Source organism: Chaetodon trifascialis, chromosome 20 (assembly GCF_039877785.1).
Source record: "Chaetodon trifascialis isolate fChaTrf1 chromosome 20, fChaTrf1.hap1, whole genome shotgun sequence".
NCBI lineage: Eukaryota > Metazoa > Chordata > Actinopteri > Chaetodontiformes > Chaetodontidae > Chaetodon > Chaetodon trifascialis.
In genome coordinates this window covers 7,904,277-7,931,242 of record NC_092075.1, presented here as the reverse complement: position 1 = coordinate 7,931,242, position 26,966 = coordinate 7,904,277, and the positions used below count along the sequence as shown (strand labels likewise).

General features: G+C 42.7%; 1 protein-coding gene across 3 annotated transcripts in view; it reads left to right on the top strand.

The window, feature by feature from the left end:
- znf462 (zinc finger protein 462) overlaps positions 1-26,966 on the top strand; it is a 51,247-nt gene that overhangs the window by 11,748 nt on the left and 12,533 nt on the right. For 2 of the 3 annotated variants that reach the window (XM_070989697.1, XM_070989698.1), the window contains exons 2-7: positions 13,181-13,440; positions 13,673-18,891; positions 19,491-19,628; positions 23,137-23,561; positions 24,451-24,569; positions 26,187-26,384. In XM_070989697.1, coding sequence (XP_070845798.1) covers positions 13,221-13,440; positions 13,673-18,891; positions 19,491-19,628; positions 23,137-23,561; positions 24,451-24,569; positions 26,187-26,384 — 6,319 coding nt within the window. In that variant the 5' untranslated portion in view covers positions 13,181-13,220. The remainder of the gene's footprint in view (positions 1-13,180; positions 13,441-13,672; positions 18,892-19,490; positions 19,629-23,136; positions 23,562-24,450; positions 24,570-26,186; positions 26,385-26,966) is intronic. The other variant, XM_070989701.1, reaches the window with a different exon arrangement.

The window sequence follows — 26,966 nt, the reverse complement described above, 5'->3', positions numbered from 1 at the left end:
TTAAATCACTCGTGTGAAGAGGTGCTCATCGGCTGATTAATTGATTAGTTGACTGACAGAAAAATAATTACTATAAAAACTATTTTGATAATCAGTTTGCCATTTAAGTTACTTATCGATCAACAAAATTAAGAGCCGTGAGCTTAAGGCTAACGTCAGCATGCCAACATGCTCACAGTGACAATGCTAACATGCTGATTTTAGCTGGTATAATGTTTAGCATGTTTTGTATCTTAATTTGGCGTGTTAGCAAACATTTGCTATGTAGCACTTAACACAAAGTATAGCTGAGGCTGATGGGAATGTCATCAGTTTTGAAGGTAATGAAAGTCAGAATTTTCTGCACCGAATTTCATGACAATCCATCCAACCATTGTTGAGATATTTCTGTCTGGACCAAAGTCTTGGACCAGAGCTTAAAATACCAAACATTTATTGGTTCCAGCTCCTTAAACATGAGGATTTGCTGCTTTTCTCTGTTTTATGTAGTTGTAAATTCCAGTCTTTGGGTTTTGGATTATTTGTCAGTCAAAAAAATGCAATCTGAAGACATCACATTGGGTTCTTGAAAACGAAGCTTGACACTTATAGAAATAATAAGCAGACTACTTCTGAAACTCTTGGTAGTGACCCTATTCTTGTGCTAAATCAGCACCTTTTCTGTTCCTCTTCACTCCTCATTGCCTGAGCTGTCCTGTATGTGTGAGGACTGCGTTTACTGTAAACTTTGGTGTTTTCTTGTAGCAGGAAACCCAACACTTTAGGGCGCAAGTGGACACAGCATCAGTGTGAAAATCAGTTTAGATTGATCTGCTTTTCATGAAAATTGGTAAAACCAGAAAACAATGAGCATTAATGATACACAGTACTTATGTGCAGTATGTCCACTTTACATGCTTACTAATACAATAATGTTGTGGTGTGTATCTGTCAATATGTTATTCTTCTGTGGAGGGATTACTGGCATATGAAGGCCATTCAGGTCGGACCAGCTTTTCTTTTTCGAACCAGTGTTGTTATCTGCTACAGCGCCGACAGATAAAAGCCTAACCATGAGCCAACAAGAGTGTAAGCCTTGTGCAGGCCAAAGAATCGCCACAGACCAGGCGATGCTATTTTGGCTGGCTTGCATTTGAGGGCACCGTTCCTAATCTGGGCCAAAATAACTTCTAAAGTGTGTATTTAGAAATTCTTGGGAGATCCTTTTTAGGGAATAATGCTCTGTGACATATCCTGAACCGACTGGTTTAATACATGTTTCGAGACCTTCAGGTGAAGCAAAGCTATGAAGAATCCAAAACAAGTTGACACTGGAATTCAGACCTTTGTGTGTGTCTGAGGTGGTGATGGTGCCGAGTAGCTGTGTACCGTATTTATGCTCTTTCATGCATGCCTGGCTAAGAGAGTGTAGGCACATGCACATATGGTTGCATGTTAGCCCACAGTCTAACCATCCAAACGTTAATTATGCTTCCTGGTTACCCTTTGGCTGTGGATTTAGCGCCTGTAGCAGCCCTGTGTCTGTTCGCCGTGAATAATGCAGCAGGAATGTGCCGAAAATTATGACAAGAATGAGTCTGGCCCCGCAACATGGTTAACATTATCATGCTGTTGTTGTTGTTTATTACTTTATTTTTAATTTAAATTTACAATATTATCTATTGTTTAAACACTTCAGTGCACTGCAAACAAGTTGTGGACACGCTGGCATATCATCAACGATCTTGTTAGCCTAGCAGCTAAATATTTCTGACCACCTGGTGAATGTAAGTCCAGTATTCACTCTCTTTTAACTCTGTTTTGGTCTCCACTGACTCCCGAGGGAAACTTTCCACTGTGTTGACTTGCTAGTTGCTAACAGTGTGTGTCGCTATGAGAGCATAGAGAGTGAATCAGTGCATTAAAGCTGCCATACAACTAAACAATGAACTGAAACTATACCACAATATACTACAACTATGGTATGTACTGAAACTATAAAGCTCTCTGGCCCCTTTTCACATCGTCATATTGTTTTTACATTTGCCAGTTTTAAAAATATTGATTGTAGCTAAACAATCATGAAGTCAGGAAACTGATTGTGTGCTAACAGTGGCTAACATTAGCTGCCGTGAGTTGCCGGTCATAGCAGACCAAATACCTCTGTGGCAGTGTTTTCTTTTATTACTGATGGATTCTCCTTTTCATTTGTGTTGAGAAGACTGTTATTTCTTCTTTAAAGTTTAAAGTTTGGGTTATTTATTTGAAATAATAGTTATTTGAACTGAGGATTAGCTGTTTTTCAGCCACATATGATGCTAAACTGTTGATCTTTGGGTTTTGGATCAATGATCAGACAAAACCAAGAATTTTAAGAAGCCACCTCTGGCTCTGGAAAATAACAACAGGCTCCAGATTTGAACATTTTGTCAAAATCAATCATGGTATTATGCTTTAAATTCAGTGAGACGCTGTCATTTCCACAGATCGAATAGAAACTATTTTCTATACAGAGCTGGTGACAGAACTGAATGTGCTGTTGTTCAAACTTCATTTGTGGTTAAAAAGGATGTGAAGGTTATGTGAGTTCGCTGCAGCTCACACAGAAATGGTGTGTTAAGATTTCCCACAGATGTGGAAGGAGTGACTCAGTTGTCCTGACCCTGCAGTCAGCGTCTGTGATGCTCTATGTGCAATTCAGGTCAGCTTGGATGGTAGTGGCAGTCACCAAGTCTGAACTGCCTCCATTCAGCGTAAGCATGTTTTCAGCCTGTTTTAGGTGTCAGGCTGAGTATAGTTAGCATGTTTTCAGCCTGTTTTAGGTGTCAAGCCTAGTATTGTTCGCCCCACATGTCCCTCAAGCATGCTGGAACTGTCTGATTTTGCTTGGGGTGTGAAGATTTCACATTTTTTATGTTGAAATGCAGGTTGCACATTGTTTACGTTCCTTTTACAGTCAACGTGGAAAACTAGCAGTGGAAAGTGATGCTGAGATGAGACACACACACACACACACACACACACACACACACACACACACACACACACACACACACACACACACACACACACACACACACACCAACATCAGTTGTCTGGTGTAGAGCTGCAACAACTAGTTCTTTGTCATCTTTGTCATCAATTCATTGAGCAATTATTTGCTCGGGCGAATGTCAGAAAATAGTGAAAAATGTCTGTCAGGATTTACTTAAGCCTGAGGTGACTTCTTCAAAATGCTTGTTTGGCCAACAAGCAGTGTGAAACCCAAAAATAATCGTTTTACCATCGCAAAAGACACAATTGAGAAGCCGAACCTGGAGACGGTTTGCCATATTCGACTCCGCTGATTATTCTATTATCAGAATAGTAAATGCATCTGAGCCAAACAGCTGCTGTCAGTCTACTAACGTCGTAATGCCGTAACCCTGTTGAGTGTAATACTAAAAATGCAAGTTAAACATTTACGTGAACCAGCGCAGGTGTAGGTAATCTCATCAACAGACTCCAATCGTCACTTTAAATCTAACGATGCAGTCGCCAGGTGGAGGATGAGCAACAGAAAAAAACCTTTGACTTTGAAACTAAAGCTATAACTCAGTGTTTCTGGTTTCAAGGTCCCTCAGTTGGATCTGGTAAAGAGAATGACTAAAGGTTTGATGCCAAAATAAATATTTCTTGCTGCTGCTTGACTTGGCCCATACTTGCATCAGCAGATGTTGGATTTCAGGACGATGACTTGAGCCTTCGGATTTAAAAAGCTTCTGAAAGGCTGCACAGAGATTTGTCGCTCTGTGATAGAAAGGTACTGTTGAAAACCTTTTATGTAAATGCCTTTGAAATGAAAACAAGGTTAAATCAGGAGCAGTGTAAAAAGTTTGACCCATGCTTCATGTCAGCTGACCTTTGGGAACTTCTAACTACCTCTTAAAATACGATGCATGATCCCAAATGTGATAATACAACTGGTGTGATGGCGGTAATTGTTCAAAATTACAAACAGATTCAAAAAGATTTTTCTTTATTTAGAAGTTTGAGTCACGGATACCTTCCTACAATCTCATTATTTTGACTGAATTTTGAGTTGAAAGGAACGCCGCGGCGGTTCAGAGGTGGCGCATTCAGGAAAAGCAGGTTGTGCCGTTAAATTTGTGACCAAACTTCAAAAGTGGGAGAACAACGGTGGGTGGACAGGCTTGCACACAGCATGAGAAGACAGTGTCCCAGTAGGTGATCTCATGAAAATAAATATGCGGTGACAGTTTGATATGAAGCGATGAATTCATCCACAAATGAGCACTAGATTGAGCATCTATGGCTGTTACTACCATGGTCCAAAGCTTACTTTGCACTGGTCTTACTGCCTCGTAGTTCACATACATTTCAACAGTGCTGCGTCATGTCAAAACATCTCCCTTGTCTCTTTGCATAAACTAGACTTTAAAAGAGTTCAAAGCATTGAAAGCGATAAGGAAGGGAGAAATCTACACAAGTGACATGTAAGCATAACTTCACTGCATGCTTCAGTGTAGAGCTGAAAGGACGAGCTGATCAATCGATGACATGATGGACAGAAACTTCCATGGCAAATAAGTTCAGAATTGATGGTTTTAGTCATTTTGCAAGCTCGAAAGCCAAACATCTGACGGTCCCACCTTCTCACGTGTGAGAAGTTGAAAGCGAGCTGAACATCTTTGAGTTCTGGACAAAACGAGCTAAAACATCTCCTTTAAAGACTTAAAATAGACCAAAAGGTTAATCGATTCAATGAAGTAACGAACCACAGATTAACGGAGAAAGAGACCATTCTGAGGTGCAGCTCTGCTTCAGTTTCACTGCTGCTGGAGTTTCAGCTCTTTAAATGAGATTTTTACACATACGCAGCACCTGGTGCTTTAAGCTCTTCAAGAGCTACTTTCTACTGATATATTTTATTTTTCAGCTTTATTCGACAGCACAGTACAAAGTGAAAGGACACAGCTTTAGTACATGAGGTGCACGCTCTACAGGTGAGCTACCTGGACACCCCTGTAATACCTTTTATTATGAAAGTCATGCGTTTAACTGCTCATTGTTAAATTCCCCCGTCATGACCGGATGTGTTACAGCCTTATTGCAGCATCCTGTCACACATTTAATGGCATAAAGTGCTTCAAAGTGGAACAATGAGCCCAAAGACAGGTGCGTATTATTACTGTGAGGAAACCGTCGGGCTGGGAAATACTGAGAAAAGGGTTTTGGCATTGATGAGATTATCAGAGAATATTGAATGTCAGTTGTGTACACAGAGTCAGAGTGCCAGCATGCAGAAGCTGCTGTTATGAACCCGTTTGCTTTGCGCCACAGTGGCGTGCAGCAGACTCCTTGTCTCCTGTGCCTGTGATAAATTTCTGATAAAATAATAACATGGAAGAGCTGCAGGAGCTGAATTCATGTAAACAAATCTCCCTCGCACCAGCCTTGTAGCAGTGAGGTGCCCTGCGCTCGAGATCCAGTCCTTGATTTCGAAGCCAAGTTTTTAGACATTGAAGCCAGGTTTTGCTGTTTTGCATATTATGCTGTGATGTTTACGCTTGTAATGAGGTCTGATGCTTGTTTCTATTGAAGAGAGATGGCGACAGTTTGGCGTGGTTTTCTGCACCGTTCATTCTTGATGAACATGAACGTCACGTGAGCTTAATGTTTACAATGTGGTGTGAAACGTGTGTTAAGCTTCACCGTGAATTTGCAGCTTTGTGACACATTTATTTGTGATACTCTTAATATGTTTGAGCTTCACATTCGTCCACGTAGAGCAGGTGAACGTGTGAACTTCTGCACATCCTGGCTTGGCCACAGTTTGTGGTGTGTCGTCTTGTGTTTCAGCATGTTATGCAGTTTGTTGTTATGAGCGACTGATCAGATCCGGTGTGTGGAGCTCTCCAGGGCTCAGGACATCGGAGAACTGGAGCAGCCATCTTGATCTCTTTCTCCTGTTTGTGCAAGAGGCCGAATTCTCGCCGGTCCTGCGGACGCCATTGGGCCGATCGGCTGCTGTCTTTGTGATCTCCTCTGAGGAAACCTGGAGCAGACTGTGGACTTCTTTGAAGTAATTTTCCCCAAAACTAAACATGTATTCATTTTTCTTTGACGTTGTCATCCCTGCAAAGACAGAAATCAATTTCCAAGGCTGCGGTTGCCTGCTGTTGACGCCACTGTACTTTTCCTTTAAAAAGCAGGCTGTCACTTTCAATCGATGGGTCATTAATTATTGAGGCAGGTTGACAAGACGCACGTTCTGTCTAGCTTGCCAGATGAATTGTCTGCAGCTCGCCTTATAATGACAACGCATCGGTGGATTTTCCTCTCCTGGACGGCATGAGATGGTAGCACTAACCAACAGTTAAGGACAAAACCTCTGTACTCCTAATCAGCTTAATGCTGGCTTATTCAAAGGCCCTCTTTCAGACAGAGCAGCTGCTGTCAGCCAGTTTGAGTAGAGGGTGTGACTGCTGGCAGAGCTCGCCGATGCAGAGAGACCGGTTGGTGATTAACAAATGTCAGTAGACTTTGGAATCTGGGGAGCCCAGTCTGATGGCTTTGTCCTCTGTTGCTCTCCACTGAAGGTCTTCCAGGTGGCTCCGTCATGCTCTCTCGCCGCCTCCCTTCTCCTCCCACCCTTCCCCTCCAGGGCCCTGCTCTCCCCTTCTGCTTCTCTCTGCCCTGTCCTCGTCTTCTCCTCGGGGCTCAGGGTTTACCGAGCTCTGAGATAAAGAAGTTCAGACATGCCTCACATTTTTAGACCCCCCTTGTGGAAACATAGTTGGCAGCTTCTCCGCAGAGTGTTGGTGCGTGCCGCTCGCGCTGACCTATTCCGTCTTTCTTTGGAACGGGGGTTGTAGCATTTCTCAAAATCTCTCGATGCGAGAGATAATGTCCCTGAGAAATGAAAGGACGAGGCAAAGTCAGCCTAGCGAGAGTGTGAGATGTTTTCTGCTGAGCTGTGTGGGCAGAGGGCCTGGGTACAGCACTATACATCTGGCAGATAGATTTCTGTCAGCAGCTCTCCAGTGTCAGGCTGCCTGCCTTTGAGGAAGAGGATCAGATCTGTGGGTCCATGTTGTGTGCTGGCTGAACACCTAAGCGCACATAGTCAGCTCCTAAAATGGCTGCCCTTGAAGCTCGGCTCAGAGGAGGATCTGAGCAGCTCAGTCGCTGCCTGTTAGAGCCCCAGCTGACGAGATGAAAGCAGTTACACAATCTCACCCATTAACTTGGTGTGGCGCAGGGACCGAGTGGCTGAAAAGATACAGCCAACTCTAAGGCAGATGGCGGTTGTGTAGGAGGCTTTTTTTCCCCCCCTACCCGGGCATTCCTCTCCCCTTCTCTCGCTTGATATCCATGTCAAGGAACCTGGCATTAGGAGGCAACTTTGTTCAAAACAACAGTGGACTGCCAAGAGAGCAGGGTGGGGCCCCGTGGTGAGGCTGTAACCTGACCCCGAACAACAATGGATCCCCTGGTTGCTCAGGGACATACTGGCTGCTTGGCCGGCTCTCCACTGGCCGGCCAGTTGGGTGTGGGAAGCAGGGTGGGATTCCCAACTGTCTCTGGCTTGATCTCACTGGAAATTTCTTGGTTTCTGTAGATGGAGATCAGTGGGCTGAATTTGATCGTGGTGCTGAAGCTGCATTTCATTGTATCTCTGCTGAAATCAAAGGTGACTTTGTAACATGATACCCAGTTTTTTCAGTATTACGCAATTTCTTCTTTTTTTGTGAAATAAATGACACTGGAGCTGTGAAATGATCATTTTAACATTAAAAAACAAGCATTTGTTGTCTCAAAATTCAACAAAAAAAAAAGCTGAAATAATCAGTTAATTCCTTAGTTAGATCGACTACTGTGCAATATCTTCACATGAAGTCGTATCAAGTTTCCTCCTGCGCCTCGGGAAAACTTTGCAGATATTACGCGCTAACATCTTCTCCAACATTTTTGTCAAACACAGCAGCGTTTCAGCTCCACATGGTGTATTCAAAGTCTGTTTTTAAGTTGGCACTCTTAAGAAATAAGCCTGTGCCAGCTCAAAAACTGTATTACAAGACACTCTGACTTGTGTGGGCACAGTTATTTCACTGTCTCCTCTCTTGAGCCTGCCCACTATAGGACCAGAATTGAATACATTAAAAGACTACTGCACCGATTAGCTTTAAACTCCTGTAACTATCAGACTAACTGAGGACAAATAGATCAAAATAGATGCAGCAGAACCTGACATATTGTTATTTATCCAATATGTTTTTCATCCTTTTCAAAATTCAGCCCTCTGGATCCACTGTATACAACTTTCTTCCACATATTTCACTTACACAGTCGTGCTCCTCAAACCTGTAAACAGACTCGAAAGTCGGCACAGTTCTATAAAAAAATCTAGAGGGCTGAAGCAAAGACAGACCAGACACAAAAGGCCTGTTGGTTTTGCTGTATTTCCTATTAAATTTCATCTTTTTGCTCATTTGCATACTTCATGGACCTGCTCACCGACTTGTTTGGTCTGCAATGCAACATCAGGCTGAATGAAATAAATGTGAGTTCTCTATGACGCTTAATGCTGAAGTGAAAAACACATCGTGTTGCTGTGTTGATGCCACTTCTGCTCTGAAGTAGCTTAATGAAGCTGCTTTTGTATGAATGTAACTTAATTAGGACGTTTGTTTTCATATAATCAAGAGGCTTCAATTAAAATAGGAAGTGATGATTATGGTAGTGTTTTGGGATGATAGTAGTTATTTATTATTTACCGTGGTCTGAGTGAATACTTGATTCTGATTGGCTGCAGAGCGTCCCTTAATTCCTGATAATGGACACCAACAAAGTTTCAACAAAGAATCTGACAACTTTAATGACCAGGATGCAGCCGACAAGTCATATCAAAGGTTTGTCCTATTTACTGGAGCAGTGAACGACATTTCCATAAGAACCTTATTGGATGATAACAGTCATTCCAGGTATTAGTCAAACCCTCAGGTGTTACCACAGAAACTGAGTTATGGCTTGTGATTTTGAATTTTGAAAGCAGAACGTTTGAAAATATAAATTAATGGTCTTAATTTTCTGGTCAGAAAGGTCAAGTGGTGAAAATATTCTAAAAACACTTAAACTGATTGTGGCCTTTTCTTAAGTATCTGACCCCGTCTACAGCAGCACATCATCACTCCTGCTGCTTCTCCAATCTGAGGCCGTGGCCACCACCACCTCCTGTAGGAAATACACTGACCTCATACAAACCCCCTTCAAAAAAACCCAAACTATCCCTTTAAGTTTGGGTATTATTATTACAGCCATTGATGAAACATCCTCATCATCTGGCGTTTCAGCAGGAATATAAGGAGAACTGATGGTTCTAATTTTCCACTTTATGAGTGTTTTAGTAGGATTGTACACATGAGCCAGAGCATGCGTGATGTCGACTTTTATCTTTAAGATCAATGGGTCAACTAAGGGTCGTGTCTGCTTTGTGAACCTCTAATCCTCTTTGAATACATGCAAAACATTTCTGTCTTTGTCTAAAAGAATCCACAAATGAATACTTGTTAGTACTGTCTCAGCTTTCAACAACATGTGTATAACGTAACGTGACATAATCAGTAGTTTGAGTCGAGCCATGTCATCCCTCTCTGCTCTCTGTACCTCCGATGGTCGAGCTGTACAGTAAAGGTAAAAAATACCAGAAGAAATACCCTAAAATACCAAAAGCTTTATCACGTTGTCAGCACACAAAGGCATTTGGCACAAAAGAGAAACACATAAAAGTGCTGTTGCACACTCAGGCCTCTGTCCTGGTCATTTCTAACAAACAGAGCTGACATGCAGTGTACACAGTGTGTGTGTGTGTGTCTGTGTGCACCTTTGTGTACATACCCCAGTGTGTGCACAACTTTCCATGTGTAAACTGCATTGTTGTTTTAGTCTTGTATTTCAAGTTTTTTTCCCCTCCATCTGGCATTGATATGAAGGGGAAACACCTGGCTTCATATCGAGGAGTTAATGAGGAGAATGGCCACCTGTGCACTCCAAAGAGCTTCAATCCGTCGTGAAATGCTGTCCTAGAAGGCATCGCATGTGCTCAGACCTGGACGGCGTTCATGGAGCTGCTCTTTAGCTCACTTGGTGGTTTGGGGATGTAATCGTCCTGAAATATGATGAGGAACCAGTGTTTGTACCACAGGGTGCACCTGGCCCTGTGAAGTGCTCTCATACTGTAAGGCTATTGGCCATTATGCATCTCTGGAGACCTCATGAATCCTGGAACATATACGCATCCATACCAGTGCAGATCCTCCATGTTGGCTGCGTCTTTGTGCACGAGCTTTGAATATGAGCAGCTTGGATGTGAATGGGAGCCTTGTTGTGAATATCTTCTTTGTGGACCCACATGTACAGTTCTTGTACAAACTGGGTCAGAGAGGTGCTGATTCATTTCCTGTTCCAGCGTCCGTTTGCTGACTTTCTTAGGCTCGGTTGATTTTTGTTTCAGTGCAGTTTGTTCATATTTAAAATGTGCTGTTTGGCTATTTGATCTCTTTGACTATTGAACCTGACACATGCTTACAGTTTGTGTGAGAGTCATACAACAGTAATGTAATTCACCTTTGTTACTGCATTAAGGTCCAGGTGATGCAGCATGTGGAGAGCATCTACTTCCTGCTTCCATATTGTGACGTATTTCTGAGTAAAGCAGGAATAGACAGGAGAGGAATTTGAGTTGCACCTCGCACCGAGGCCGCTAACCACAGTATTTTGGAGAAACGGAACAAGATTTGACTTGATGAACACCTGAAGACACACCGACGTACCACGCTGTTGCGAGCTAGCTAAGCGATGAATCTTAACTGTGCTGCTAAAAGTCTAAGATTGATTGATTTCTTTAAATTTAGCACAAATATTCACTTTGACTCAAGGATAAACAGATTAGATTTTGTCTGTCAAAGGTCAAAGGTCCAGGTCACTGTGACCAAAGACGACACATTTTTGGCCATAACTCAAGAATTCGTATTCTAATTATGAACACATTTTGCACAAATGTCTCATAGGATGAAATGAAATGAATTGAAATTTCATTTTATTACCAAAAGGTCAAAGGTCAACATCTGGCCATTAGTCATAACTCAGGATACTGAATTGGTGACACTAATCTTGGGTGTCCACCTTGAAACTGTGCTGATTGTTCATAATCTGCATCTGCTTCTTTGCAGCAACACACACTTTTGAAGCATTGTAGTCCACCAGAAGCTCATTGGTTCTGCTGACATTGAGCTTCAGGTGATTGTTGTTGCACCATGTGATGAAGCTCTCCATCAGTCCTCTGTACTCTGGAAAAATAGTCCCTAAATGAAGACAGCACGTTTCTCACTGAAAATTATTCTCTGGAATCTCTATTTCACCAAAAAATACACTTAATATCTTTTATTTAATCCCCTCAAAGCCTTCACTACAAATATAATGCTTCTGGACAGACATGGATGTAAACTGTATCTTGACTGTTGGAGGGATAAAACCACGAGGCAGTAATTCTCATTTTGGCACATATCGTTAAACAGGTGCGCAGTATGACAGGGATGTGATCTGAAAGAGTTAAAAAGGCGTTTTTCATTTCATCGGACTTAAAAGTTAAACTCAGTTGCCATGTGGCGCATTTATTGAGAAAACTCAATAATTTTAAACTTCGTCTAAAACATCTCCAACACAATATGTTTGATTTTCCCTCCTGAAGAATGGCAGTGGCAGTTAGCAGAATGGCATCTTTGGGCTTTGATTAACTCAGTATTGTGTTCAAAAGAAAGTGTGAAAAAAATCGTATTGATTGGGTTTTGATTTGAGAGTCAAGGTTGTAAACTGTGCCCTTTAACTACCTCACATCTCAGATCCGGTGTGAGCTACAAGTCCTGTTTGTGACATTATATGGTTTTCGAGACAAAATGACAGTTGATTAGAAAGCCGTGATGAAAGAGCTGTGAAATAATGGCCACATCATCCACATCCATTTTCCTGACCAAGTCCAAACTGCAAAGCAGCCCAAAGACATAAAGCCTTCATCTCTGGGTTGATTCATTCAATCTTATTTCAGAGCAGTTGATACAATCTGATGGAATAGTCTGCTCTAAATACTGAGCTGTGGAGCTGCTCTCCAGCTGTTGCTTATCCCAAGGTAATAAAAATGGGACAAATCAGCCCATAATCCCTCCTCAGTCCCTCCATTGTTCTTGGAATGATGCTATGCTAAAAAATGGGACCTTCTTAGTATTCATCAGTATTCTTCTTAGTAACATCAGCATCTGCTGAATTCTCCTCTTTGTTACGTTTTGTGAGGCTTTCTATCAGTTTGTGGACAGCAGCCGGCGCTTTGGTGATTGAAAATAGTCTCGGTTTTGATTGAATTTGTTACTCTTTTGTCCATCTGCTTTTGTCTTCACGATGAGAGAAATTTGGTGCAGTTTTACTCAAATGAACAAATGTGTCTTTATTTGATTTTTGAGAATATGACTTTTTGCAGCGAGGGAACCCAATGATTTAAATTTGCATGGCGCGTTTTCAGTGACACAGTTGATTTAGACCTGACTTTTCCATCTCATGACTCTGATATTATTAAAAATCAAAGCAGTCATAAAGAAATAAATGCACATTTATGCCGTATTTTGATTTGTACTGATTCAAATTGCAGTCACACTGCCAACTTTACATCAGTGTACTTCATTTTAGTTGTAAATTATTGTAAATGCAATTTGTAGAGTCTCTGTAGTGCTAGAAAATGAGACTCTGCTTCAGAGCGTATGAAAGCATAATATCTTTTGCTGGTCATTGTCTTGTTATATGGAAAAGGTGTCACATCCTGCACTTGATTATTCTTTGTTCACAGCGGGAATTGCCATTAGTAATCATGCTAGATCACCTCAAAGCTTATTTTTATGGAAGGGCTTGTTCACTGCACTGAAAATGAGGCATTACATTGATAATATTAGTCCCGAAGTCTTGAACTGACTTCAGTCTTAAAGCTTTGTAATGGATGTAAATGGAGGCTCCTATGAATAGTTTAACCTGATTCTCATAAATTACTTTTCTTTTCAATCACAACCACTTAATTAGACATTTCTTCTACCATGTACTCTGTGGAAAATCCTGCATGTCCTCATGATTTTTTTTCCCCTCTCTCTTTTCCCTGTAGGTTTCCCTGATTTTCCAGGGAGTGCTCCCTCTTTTCAGTGATGGAGGTATTGCAGTGTGATGGCTGTGACTTCCGTGCCGAGTCATACGATGACTTGAAGACCCACATTCAGGAAGTGCACACTGTTTTCCTGCAGCCTGCAGATGCAGATGAGTCTGACTCTCTGAAAGATGAGGATGATGACGAGGAGGAAGAGGAGGAATATGAGGAAAAGGATGACAAGGATGACAAGGATTATACGCCTCCTAAAGCTGGAATGAGTATGCCTACCACATTAATTCAGATGTCACAGTTAATTTGTAGAGGATTAGGAAACACTTCTTTTTCTGTTTCAAAGGACTCTTCTTAGTAGGATGATTGTATATTTTATTAAGGAGCATAAAATTTACTGAGCAGTTTCTGCTTTTAATGAAAGTCTAAATGATAACAGCAAAATGTCAGTAATTAAGTTTTTTCAGCTGACATCTCATGCACTTCTTTCTCTTTTTTCAGGCCCCAACTCTACTGACAATTCCAACCAAACATCACAAAAACTGACCGCTGAAACCCTTCTGCCGTTTTACCAGTGCAAGTTCTGTGTCCGTTACTTCAGATCAAAATCATTCTTAAGAAACCACACCAAAAAAGTGCATAATGTCGTGGAGGAAGATTCAGATGCAAGTATGTCCTCGGAGACAGCTAAGCAGCCCAGCTACACCGTTATAATGCACAATGACCATTCAAAAGTGTATTCCTGTCAGTATTGCACATACAAGTCTCCACGCAAAGCAAGGATAATGAAACATCAACTAATGTATCATAACAAAGTGTCTTCAGACAGTGCCGGAGATCCTTCTGCCGAGACCGGAGAGGAGTGTGACTCGGCCAGCGCACTCATGAAGGGAACGTTTGCCTGCGAATGGTGCAATTATGAGACTGACCAGAAGGAGAACTGGACGAATCACGTGGTGAAAGAACACAGCGACAAGGTCAAGATAGTCTCCGGCATTGCGGATCTGGAAGAGGAGGCAAGCGCGAGTTCCCCCAAACCAGATTCTCCCTCCGCTTCTCAAAGCCCAACTAGATCAAAAATGAGTATCGCTGGAAAGGAAAAGGCAGCAGGAAAAACGGCAGAAGACACATCGGAGAAGTCAGTCCCAGAGATCTCGTCCTTTCAGTATGCACAGATTAGTGCAGCAACACCCAACAGCACAGGTTCCTCCATTTTATCCAAGAGGTTTGCTTCATCTGATGTCTCCAACAGTATCACAGAGATGGATGCCAACTTACTCAATGAGCAAGACTCTAGAAGCAGCCTAGAGGATGATGATGAGGAAGAGCTGGGTGATATAGATGATCCTAGCTATACTGGGACCTTGTCAGCAGATGCAAAGCAGCTTTTAACTGATGATGACAATAAATTATTGGAGACTAAAGGAATACCATTTAGAAAATACATGAACCGATTTCAGTGCCCCTTCTGCTCCTTCCTCACCATGCACAGGCGGAGCATCTCCCGCCACATTGAAAACATTCATCTTTCTGGTAAAACCACAGTGTACAAATGTGATGAATGCCCGTTTATTTGCACCAGCCCTCTGAAACTTGGCACGCACAAACAGTGCCACAATTCCTCAGATTTAGAGACCATGGACCTAACAAGTGACAGCCCAGATCCTCAGAATGACAGTGCTGCAGAGCCAGTCAATGGGGGTAATGTAAGTTCCAAAGTCAATGGAAAAAGGATAACCAGCACATCGAACGACCAGCAGAACCCTCATCGCTGCACACTCTGCAGCTTCTCTACCACCACTCTGAAAGGTCTGAGGGTTCACCAGCAGCATAAGCATTCCTACTGTGATGACCTAGATCCCACTGTCTTTGAAAGCCAGCTGACGGAGCAGCCGGACTCTGAAGTGGACGCTTCTCCAATCTTTCTTCAAAAAACCCAGACCTCGATTTTAGGACTTGCCACCAAAAAGCCCTTAGTAACAGGGAAAAGAGCCAGGAAGTCCATTAACGACTTACCTTTGGATTTGTCTTCAGTTAAGAAGAGAACAAGAATTGATGAAATTGCCAGTAACCTTCAAAGTAAGATAAGCCAAAGCCAACAGGACATGATCATAAACCTGGATGACATGGATGATGAAGATGCAGGGGAAAATCACGCCAGTGCTGATAAAGAGGACAGAGACCATGACAATAAGAACCCAGTCTTCACTTATAACACACAACAGCTTCATGCAAGAGAACCATTGACCTCTCACGAGGGAGGCAGAATAGGGAAAAGAAAAAGCAACCCTAAATCAAAACCTAGAAACATTCCTATATCCCTGACTCTCTCAGATGATAGTGAGAACATCTCTGCCGACCCCAGTGAGAGTACTATCCAAGAGAACGCTGATTATTCAGAGGAACCAGGAACTACACGCTTCTACTGTAAACACTGTGATTACCACAACAAATCAGCACGTAGCGTCAGCACCCATTATCAGAGGATGCACCCTTACATCAAGTTCAGCTTCAAGTATATCCTGGACCCTGAGGACCAGAGTGCGGTCTTCCGGTGCTTAGAGTGCTACATTGAATACACGAATTACAACGATCTACACCAACACTATATGGATCACCACCCTGAAGCAAGCAATGTGCTCAACTTCAACCAACCAAATCTGGTCTACATGTGCCGCTTTTGCTCGTACACAAGCCCCAACGTCAGGAGCCTGATGCCCCATTACCAAAGAATGCATCCGACAGTGAAAATTAATAATGCTATGATCTTCTCCAGCTATGTAGTGGAGCAGTCCCAAAAGACAGGAGAGTCACAAACCTTGAGGGAAATATTAAACTCTGGCCCCAAGAATTTTAACTCCACCACGTCAACCCCCAGGTCCTCCTCCAGCCCAGTGCTGAAAACCGTCTCCAAGACCCCTGAAGCCAGTGCTGAGACGGACCCTCTCAAAGAATCTATGAGTGGCAGTGTTGTTGTCTATGATTGTGATATGTGTTCCTTTGCTAGCCCCAACATGCACTCTGTTTTGGTCCACTATCAGAAGAAACACCCGGAGCAAAAGGCGTCTTATTTCCGTATACAGAAAACCATGAAGGTCATCTCAGTGGATCAGTCACAATCTGCAGCAAACTCGTCGTATAATCTCAGCATGGCTACACCTCCAAAACAACAAAGCGCAACACTGTATGGATCAGATGAAGAAATGTACTACTGTAAACATTGTGTGTACAGCAACAGATCTGTTGTTGGTGTGTTGGTCCATTACCAAAAGAGACATCCAGAAGTAAAAGTGACAGCAAAATATATCAAACATGGCGCCCCCACCCCTGGTTTGATGAAATTAATGGATGAATTGCAAATTGTGGCTCCCAAACAGTTTTTGAAGCAGTTTCAAAACAACGGTCATGATGGAACTAACAACTCAAGCCCTAAACCAGGAAGTGGTGAGAAAGGGGAGGATGAGCTGTTCTTTTGTCAGCACTGTGACTATGGCAATCGCACTGTAAAAGGAGTGCTTATTCACTACCAGAAGAAGCACAAGGAAACCAAGGCCAATGCTGACCTCGTACGTCGTCACACTGCCGTTGTCCGGAGTCAGCGTGAGCGTGCGCAGATTGTTCAGTCGAGCAGTGTGTCTTCTGCCATGATCCCAGCCTCTACAGACCCGGAAAATGCCACGTCCCTGCGTTCCCTAAAGTGCAGAAACTGTTCCTACACATCCCCCTATGTGTATGCCCTAAAGAAGCACCTGAAGAAAGAACACCCCACTGTGAAGGCCACAGCTATGACCATTTTACACTGGGCTTACCAAGATGGCATTCTGGAGGCTGGCTACCACTGTGAGTGGTGCATTTACTCCCACGCTGAACCCCAAGGCCTGCTGCTCCATTACCAAAGACGCCATCCTGAGCACAACGTCGACTACACATACATGGCCAGCAAGCTATGGGCTGGTCCAGAGACCACCCAACAAGGGGGCAATATGGAAACTAAACATTACAAATGCAGAGACTGTGCCTTTGAGGCCTGCACAATATGGGACATCACTAGTCACTATCAGGCAGTCCACCCATGGGTCATTAAAGGGGATGAATCTGTGCTCTTGGATATCATTAAAGGAAATGGCTCAATGGAAAAGATCCACCAGCAGGTTGCCAAAGAACACGTGTCTTTCAATTGCCAGTCTGTTGAAGATGATGGAGCACTGGCCATTGCTACCCCACCTCAAGAAAGCAATCCTCATCCACAACACCCACGTCTTTCCATCTCTAACAATCCTTATCAGTGTACTGTATGTTTGTCAGAGTACAACAGTCTGCATGGCCTCCTCACTCACTATGGAAAGAAGCACCCAGGCATGAAAGTAAAAGCTGCAGATTTTGCACAGGAGGCAGACATCAACCCCAGTTCTGTATATAAATGCCGTCACTGTCCGTATGTCAATTCCCGAATCCACGGTGTCCTGACTCACTATCAGAAAAGACACCCGTTAGTGAAAGTCACTGCAGAAGACTTTGCAGATGATATAGAGCAAATCACTGACTTAAATGAAACAGATGACAAGTGCAAAACTCAAAGGCAGGGCTACGGCGCATACAGATGCAAAATGTGCCCGTACACACATGGGACACTGGAAAAGCTCAAAATCCACTATGAGAAATATCACAATCAGTCGGCCTCTGATATGTTCACTCCCTCTATGACAAATTTCACTCCCGGTAAAGACACAGAGCCAGTAGCTGAATGCAGTGCTAGTAATATATCAAGTGCAGCGAAAGTCCAGGAGGTCAGTGAATTGGACCTTGCTCTTTCCCAGTTACCCATCAGTAAGACAGAGAAACATGCTATATTCAAGTGTCAACTCTGCAAATACTTCTGCTCTACCAGGAAAGGCATCGCTCGCCACTACCGTATCAAGCACAACAATGTCCGTGCTCAGCCGGAAGGTAAAAACAATGTCTTCAAATGTGCTCTGTGTTCATACACAAACCCTATACGCAAAGGCCTGGCAGCACACTACCAGAAGCGGCATGATATCGATGCCTATTATACCCATTGTCTGGCTGCTTCCAAGACTATCAGCGAAAAGCCTAACAAAGTGATGGCACCCGCGCCGTCAGAAGGGGACAATTCAGAAATGAGTGAAGACTTGCGTTTGGCTGTGGAGAGACGAAGGTGCTCTCTTTGCACCTTCCAAGCCTTCAGCAGGAAGAGCATTGTCTCACACTATATTAAACGTCACCCAGGTGTCTTCCCCAAGAAGCAGCATGCTAGCAAGCTTGGTCGCTACTTTACCGTAATCTATGCCAAAGAACCAGAGAAGATTGTTGTCAGTGCAGTGGCAGAGGAAGACAAGGAAGTGCTGGAGGTTCCGCTTGAACCTGAGCAGGACAGAGAGGTTGAATGGCTGCCCTTCAAGTGTCTAAAATGCTTCCGTTTGTCCTTCAGCTCAGGCGAGTTGCTCTCTATGCACTACAACGACCACCACAGCAATGACTTGAAGAGGGACTTTTTGGTATCGCCAGGTCCCGGGGATGAAGATTCTGAGCTGTACCAGTGTTCTCACTGTGAGCTGAAGTTCCTGGCTCTCCCAATTCTGGCCAAACATCTGCTGAACCACAATGAGGAGTTTCAGAAGAGGGCCATGAGGCAGGAGAGGAGGAGGCAGCTTCTCAGCAAACAGAAGGCCGCCGAACTGCCTGAGGCCAAACCTGAGAAGGTGAGCAGAGATTTATTTTTAATTTAAATCTCTTTTTATTTATTAATATCTTAGAACATACTCTAAATCTTCTGATGCTGTAGTCACAAAACAGCCACTGGTTTTCATCCAACGGGTTAACTCCTTAAAGTTTTAAAAACCCATGGAAAACAGCTCGTAGAGACATAATGTAATGCCGAGAGCATTGTTAATTTATCATAACATAACGTGACTGAATCCACAATCATGGTACCCAACTTAGTCCTGTTCTGCCAAACAGAATTTAAGAGATAATTAGGTGTTTTGAATTGCCACTTCATTGTAACCAGTACATGATAATGAGTTGTGATAATTAGTTTCAGAATAGTTCATTAAAAATCCCTATTAATGTATATTTGTCAAGGAGAAAAAGGTGAATTTCATAAAGAGGAAATAATAGTATTTACTGTCACAAATGCATCAGCTGGTTTAGATTCACAGGCATCCTTGTTGTCCTTAAAAGGTTCAATTAATATAACATGAAATAATTTTAAACAAACCTCTTTTTTTACAAATCATTGTCAAATACATTAAAACAAACAACTAAAGCATGTCCTTTTTGTTTATTCTGTGTCTGTTAGCAGGAAAGCCCTGTAAATAACACTCCCATAGGATTCAGGTGTAACTTCTGCAGAGAGGTGCATCCCACCCTCCGAGCCATCTGCAACCACCTTCGGAAGCATGTCCAGTACGGAGAGGTCAAAGAGGGACACGTCAAGGTAAATGGAGGATGGAGGATTTATTCTTGAATTTCTCTAATGCTGTTACAGTGTTTGTCTTATTCACCTGGGGATTTGTTACATCAATAATAACAATTAGTTAATAGTTGCCAAGAGTTAGATGATAAGATTGATTTTATATGGTATCTATCCAGTAAATATAAAGCTACAGCCAGCAGATGTCATCTTAGCTTAGCATAAAGGCTAAAAACTGGGGAAATTGGTTTCCCCCTAAGCTCAGCTAATGTGCTGCTAGCTGTAGCTTCATATTTAGCATATGGATTTTGGAGTGCTATCAGCCTTTGTATCTCTCAGACAGAAATCAAATAAGCATGTCTCCCAAAATATTTCCTTTAACAAATTATGCAGCTAACATACAGCATCCATTATTTACTCTTATTTTGCTTAAACGACATCAACACTATGATTTCTTAAACAATAGTAGAAAGACCCACTTCGTCTGTCCCCAGTGTTTCTGTCTTGTAATCTAACTCTCATCCTCCTTGCTCTGCAGTGAACTGTTTTACTGAACTTGGGTTCTGTTTCCCATTTTGTTTATTACTGACGGGGGCTTCTGGGTAGACAATCTGTCAGCTTCCCCCAGAGAAAACAAGCAAGGCTGTCCCATTGCAGAGGAGGTGGGGGGAGGAGTAGGGGCACAGAGTGGTGAGCCATAACTTTTAGGGCAGTGGCGGGTAACCATTCGAACATTAGTATTCCACTGAGGCTGCCAGTGAGGGGAACAGGCCTAAGGACCCAACGCCTCACCCAAACGGAGGCCTGGTTCTTCCGTCAGACACTCAGTCTGTCTGTTGTATTTAAGATGAGATGGTTTGGGGCCACAGAGAGCGATCCGGTGAAGTATTCCCTTTCTACTAAAATAAAGGGAGTATTTCTGTCGTAGCTTTGACTTTTAGATATATTCATTATGTGGGCTACAATGCAAAGTTGTGTAGCTACTGGCACTCGCCCTGCCAGGGTTATGGGTTAACTGCAACCATTCATGGCCTAAAACGGAATGACTGCGATGATGTACAGCCCTGAGAAGACGTTCTGAGACGGCTGTGAAATGCCTGCTTTGGTGCAATCAAGACCTGCGGAGGAGAAAGATTCTGTTGAGAGAGAGAGAGATACCAGACGAAGAGTTCTTTTAGAACTTTTTATCCTTATTCTGCTTTATTTTTACCAAGATTTAAAAAAATTCATTATGTGGTTTTATGCATTATCTTTATTTTTATTTTCCTCCTTATTTCAGTCTTATTTCATGTTTTTATGTCCATTCTGTCTTTTTTATGTAAAGCACTCACTTGGTGCATGTGATTTCTTTCTTGTCAAGCACTTTGAGCTGCAATTCATGTATGAAAGGTGCTTAGGTAAGGTTATTAGAATTATTATTATTACTATTATTATGATCTCTACCACAGTGCATGTTTCACTTGTTGAAGAGGGTAAAACATTAAGTACAACCCCTTAATTCTAAAAAGTTGAGATGCTATGCGTGTACTCAGTTGAAAACAGTACAAAGACAACATATTAAATATTTTGCCTCATCAGCTTCATTGATTTTTTAAATATATACTTATTCTGAATTTGATGCATCAACACATTTCAAACAAGTTGGGACAGGAACAGCAAAAGACTGGGAAAGATGTGGACTGCTCCAAAAACACCTGTTTGGATCATTCCACAGGTAAACAGGTTGATTGCATTATTATTGGGTATGAAAGGGGCATCATGGAAAGGCTCAGTCACTCACAAAGAGGATGGAGCGAGGTTCACCGCTTTGTGAACACATGATTGTATAAAGGATGTGACTACATGGACTCAGATACACTTTGTGAAAGATTTGTCAGTAAATACAGTTTGCTTGCAAATGATTGCTTTCTGTTTCTGTACACTGTACACAGCATCCCAACTTCATTGGAATCGCGCTTGTGTCATGAACATGAGTGCGAGTGGTGGAGCTGCTCTGGTCTCTGATACAGTTGGATGAAGAACAGGCTGACAGTGCAGTCAGGGCAGACTGGACGGCAAGGTTGGGTCTGTGGGTGCCACATCTTATTTATGGCTGCGTGAAGTGCAGGGTCAGGTCCTTCCACAGAAAGAATGAGCTTCCTCGGGGCAATAAAGAAGTCATGGTGATTGTCTGTCCACTTGTGACGACGGAAAGCCTGCAGAAGGAGGAAGGAGGAATGGATGGAGGCGTTCTGTTTTGCAGTTGTGTTATTTTTGGTAGATTTGCGAATGTGCAAGGTATTCTCTTTTAGCCCTTCATCTGTTTTGTTGAATGCCTCGAATTTGTATTGTCCCATTTCTTCTCTGGGTGATTGAGCACCAACAGCAGCAGCTAGTAATGAAACGAGTAGAATAAATGCTTGTGGTTTGGTGTAAAGATAGGACTTAGTGCAGCTTGTGATTGATCTTGTTAAGAAGAATTTTATTGTGTTTGTTTTGTTTCCACGGTTGAGAGATGTATAAAAAAAGATGGAGGAGAATTGGTAATGATATGTTATAAAGCTTCTGGACAGATTGAAGAGGTTGGGCTCAATTTTCATGTCACATTCAATTTAAATGATTATATAGATGAGGAAGTCAATACATCAACCACGAGTGGTGATTCAGTAAGTACAGGCCGGAGTTGGCCTAAGGTAACTGTCGAAGCTTGTCTATGCTGGTCTGCACTCAGTCATATTTTTCAGTCATTTGTTCTTGGACCCAGGGCTGGAGATAAAAGCCGTCCCGTTGTTTCAGGGGACAATAGAAAATGTGTGTGGGACAAACAGAGATCTTCTCTGGGATGCCTCATGGGCAAAAGGGATTTTTGTATGTATGTATAATCATCCCTGAGCAAAAGACAAACTGAATCGAGCGCTAAAGACAACAGAGTACGCCTCATGCTGTCATTAATGCCACAGCACAATAAGTTTTCAGTACTTCAGCTGAGTACAGTTTGGAGGTAAAACTACATTGAATGCTAATACTTAAAGGTAAGAGCTGTAGATGATAAAGAAACAACGTTTAGATTTTGGGACAGTTTACATTCATGTCAAGGTGGTTAAAATTGTTTCTCGGGCTGGTTCCCAAACGCAAATGTACAAATCCATCTATGGTGAAGGCATGAAGCGCCCTAACCAACCATCACTCCTTATGCCTGAACCTAACTAACCCAACCAATGAAGACAACAAGTACTAGCCAATCAGAGCCAGAGCAGGATTCGTAATTTAGCTTCTGGGTTGGTGTAAAAAATGAGTGGATTCCTGCTCGGAGCAGAAATATTTTCATTTTGCCCTCATGCACGCTGACACTGCATCTTTAAGTATTTTGGACAAGTGTTTTGACTGTTATTGACGAGTGTGTCAGGACAATAGAAAGGCTCTCAGGTCAATGATATACCCACATGTTGATCTGACAGTACAGCGGACGAGTGAGAGAGCTGTGACTGAAAATGATTTGAGCAGGCTCAGAAAGTGGACTGAACATCTGAGACTTGTCCTCTTTGTCTTGCAGCAGGAAGTCAGCGAGGTCCCTCTGACGCTGCCTTCAGAGAGCCTCACTAACGGCGACTTGGAGGGGGATGAAGCAGCTGAAGTGGATGACCTTGAGACACCAGCAGCTACAATTATGGGCCCATCTTTGGTTTCCACGGCTTCTGGTGGTGTTGCTGTCGTATCAGAGACACTGGAACCAGAAATGGATGCCGTCGAGGGAAGGGCAGCGGCCCTCGTAGCTGCAGCGAGGGCCGTGGTGTCGGAGGACCAACTGAAGCGGCGATTAGCATCAGGGGGGTACCCATGTGCCCAGTGCGACCGAGTCTTCATGTCCATGCAGGGACTGAGGTCCCATGAGAGGAGCCACTCAGCCATGGCGCTGTTCAGCAGAGAAGACAAATACAGCTGCCAGTACTGCCAGTTCGTCTCACCCTTCAGACACAAGTAAGTATGGAGGATACAGCCCCCAGTTCATAGGATGGTACTTTATACCACTGATTTGCACAATGGCTAAAAGTTTGCAGTTTATAAACAGCCATGAATGAATTGTGTCATCCGTTTTCAGTGACAGATCAATTGAGCCGCTCCTTTACAGCATGTGCAGTATGTAGCTGATATACCTTACCAGTCGTACACCAGCTGCTCTGCAAATCAACTGGATGTTAAACTCATTTTGTACTGCACAGTTTTACACCTTCCTCTGTTTACCCTACACAAGCCCTTTGAATCCTCAATCTTCTAAGATTTCCTGCCTCCTAGGAGAGTAAGACAAACATTACAGCGAGACAGACATTTTGGTAGTGTGATTTGTTTTATCCATCACAGAGACACAGAGCGAGAGGGAAAGAGAGAGTCCTCATCTCCTCTGAGCTCCCAGGTGTAATCCCTCTGTACTGTATGTGCCCTGACCCAGAAAGAAGCCGCATTCCCATGCCACCTAGAAGGCTGGCATTAAAAACACAGCCACCGTCCCCACAGGCACTCACGCACTCATTCCCACCAGGGGATTGTGGGTAGATGAGTTCACCCCACGGCTCCTTGTTCTGTAGTCATTGGAAATGTGCGGCTGTTGTTTGTGAGGTAAACAGAATCGAGCGCTTTAGATGCTGCTGAAAAACCCTGCTGTTAAAATCATCAAAGTGGATGCTGTAGAGTAGAGCTCTCTGGCTTTCTTTCCTCCACTCTATTCTTGCCACTTTCTCTCTTTATCTGCTCTTCTTTTGTCCTCATTTCATCTATTTTTTTTTTTACATCTTTTATCCTCTTATCTCATATCCCCCCGTCTTGTTTTTTTTTTTTTTTATTTGTATGCTGTATTTTGTCTCATCTCCAGCCTGGACAGACATGTGCAGTCTCACCATGGGCACCACAAGCCCTTCAAGTGCAAACTCTGCCCCTTTAAATCTGCCTACGTGAGTCGCTTGAAGAGCCACCTGCATAAGGCACACACAGGTAAAACACACACACGCACACGCACACGCACACACACACACACACACACACACACACAGTACATTAAATCACATCTTACAGCTGAATCCATGACTAACAAGGTATTCCTGGGCCAGAACAGCAGCTTCCTGTTTATCATTTTCCACATAACGATGCAGAGCTTGATTTAGCTTATCCAGCACATTGCAACCTGTAGACTAGCTGGAGGAGCAGCTTCGCCATTAACTCTATATGTTAGATGCACCTAATGATACAGCCGCAGAGTCATATTTGGATTCAGATTTTGGCACAAATGGCCCGGGTGAATGTATTGTTCATATATTGTCTGACATGGTGAGACACCCTCAGCGTGCTACAAAGGTGACGGCGTGCAGGTGTGAGACGCCTGTGATCGTTCTCTGTTTTTGAGGGAGCCAGATGGCAGACAAAGGCGAAGACATTGAAGCAAATGCAAAAAAAATAAATAAATAAATCAATGAAAAGCTCCACCTGAGCGATCAATACGTGAGCAAAAGAAACAATCTTAAGACTAGAAAGGCCCATTTTCAAAAGGCTTTTGAGTGCTCTCAGCTGTCTGATTGGAGGGAACAAGAAACAGCAGTAAGAGTTAACAACATGCTGCGGATAATTGACACAAACCAATTTTGATTTGTGATTGCGTTTGAAAAAGCAGCGTTTGGTTGTTTTGTACTTCTTGTGAGCACAATCAGCATTAAATTTCATTGTTGTGGCTCACGCCTTTACCTTTGTGTCCTCACTCGCAGTCCGACACAATAAAGATACTGTGGATTGATTGTCGTATTATAAACATGCTCCTGTCAGTGGCAGTTCAATCAGGAGGTGGATTTCTTATTAAACCACTTCTGGTAAAAACTATGTAACACCCAGATCAGGTTTGATTGTCATGGCACCACTCCAAAGGATTGTAGTAGGTTGTTCAGCAAATATATTCAACAGTTACAGGATGCACGATGCCACCATGGGAACATTTAAAACTCTACCAAAGTGTTTGCCAACACACAGTCGCCAAAGCAGCTTCAGCACAGTCATGCATGACTCACCGACCTGCAGAAAACTTAATCTGATGTTGGTTCGTGGCTGAAATCAGCCCGCGCTGGCCAGTTTTTGCAATCTCCTCCAATCAGGTTTTCATTGTAAACCAACAACAAGCAGTCCAGCTAGCTAACAAGCTTCATGCTAATTATGGAAAAAGTTGCTCAGTTTGCCTACAAGGAAAGTGTATTTTGAGGAGTTCGACTGTGGATCCAACTTAATATGTTATTTCATGAGCTCATGTTTATATGTGGTACCTCAAGACATTTCTGTTTAAATTTTAATGGAACTTGAATCAGCGTTGCAGCTCAACATCTTTTCTATCAGAATTATGCTAATTAGTCCAAGGGGAGCTCTAAGTGAGTACAAGATGACATATTTGTTACAGATTGGCTCAGAGGGGAATAGCTTTGTTTGGATGTGTTTATTATCATTATGTTTTTATTTATCAAGAATCTTCAAGCATTTCCAGCCCTCCGTAAATCCTCATCTGACGCTGCCTCTGCACGCTAAACTTCATTAGATGAGTGAAGTTGCTGACTTGTGATTCCTGATGTCTTGCAGGTGAGCAGCACACGTATAAGTGCTTGTCGTGCCCCTTCTCCTCCATGACCATCAGCCAGCTGAAGGAGCACTCTCTGAGAGACCATGGTGAGGCCCTGACCCTCCACAAACTACGGGCCGCTACCCAGGCTGCTCATGCCGCCCTCAGGCCCTCCCGGCTGGCCAGTAACACAGAGCAGACTCCTTTGACCACGGATGGTAATAATGTCATCTTAACAGATATAAGATCGTGTGATAGGCTTATCAGGCCAGATTTGGAAATTCTCAATTAAGCATCAAAGCTGAATCTTTTTTTGGATATATAGAAATCCTTACAACTTAGCGTTAGAGAAAAGGCCTCATGCTGGGTTTAATAAAAAAAAATTCTATGTTTTTAGGAATAGGCCTTTATCATCTTATCTGTATCATCCATATAATATGTGTATGTATGACTATATGTATATATATGTGTGTGTGTGTGTGTGTGTGTGTGTGTGTGTGTGTGTGTGTGTGTGTGTGTTTGTGTGTGTATATATATATATTTAGATATTACTGCAAGTGAAGATCATTTTCAAAATTGATTAAGTGTTGTTTTCTCTCAGTCTATATGATAATTTGATCTATAAAATATCAGAAAAGTGAAAAATGTGCATTATAATCCTCCACAGCCGAGTGGATGTTCTCATAGCTCAAAGAGTCTCACTTAACTGTTACTATAAGACAAAGGAAAGCATCCAAGAGGCCAGAACCAGCTAACGTTTTGGCCTTTTTGCTTGAAAAATGACCATTATTCTGGAAAAT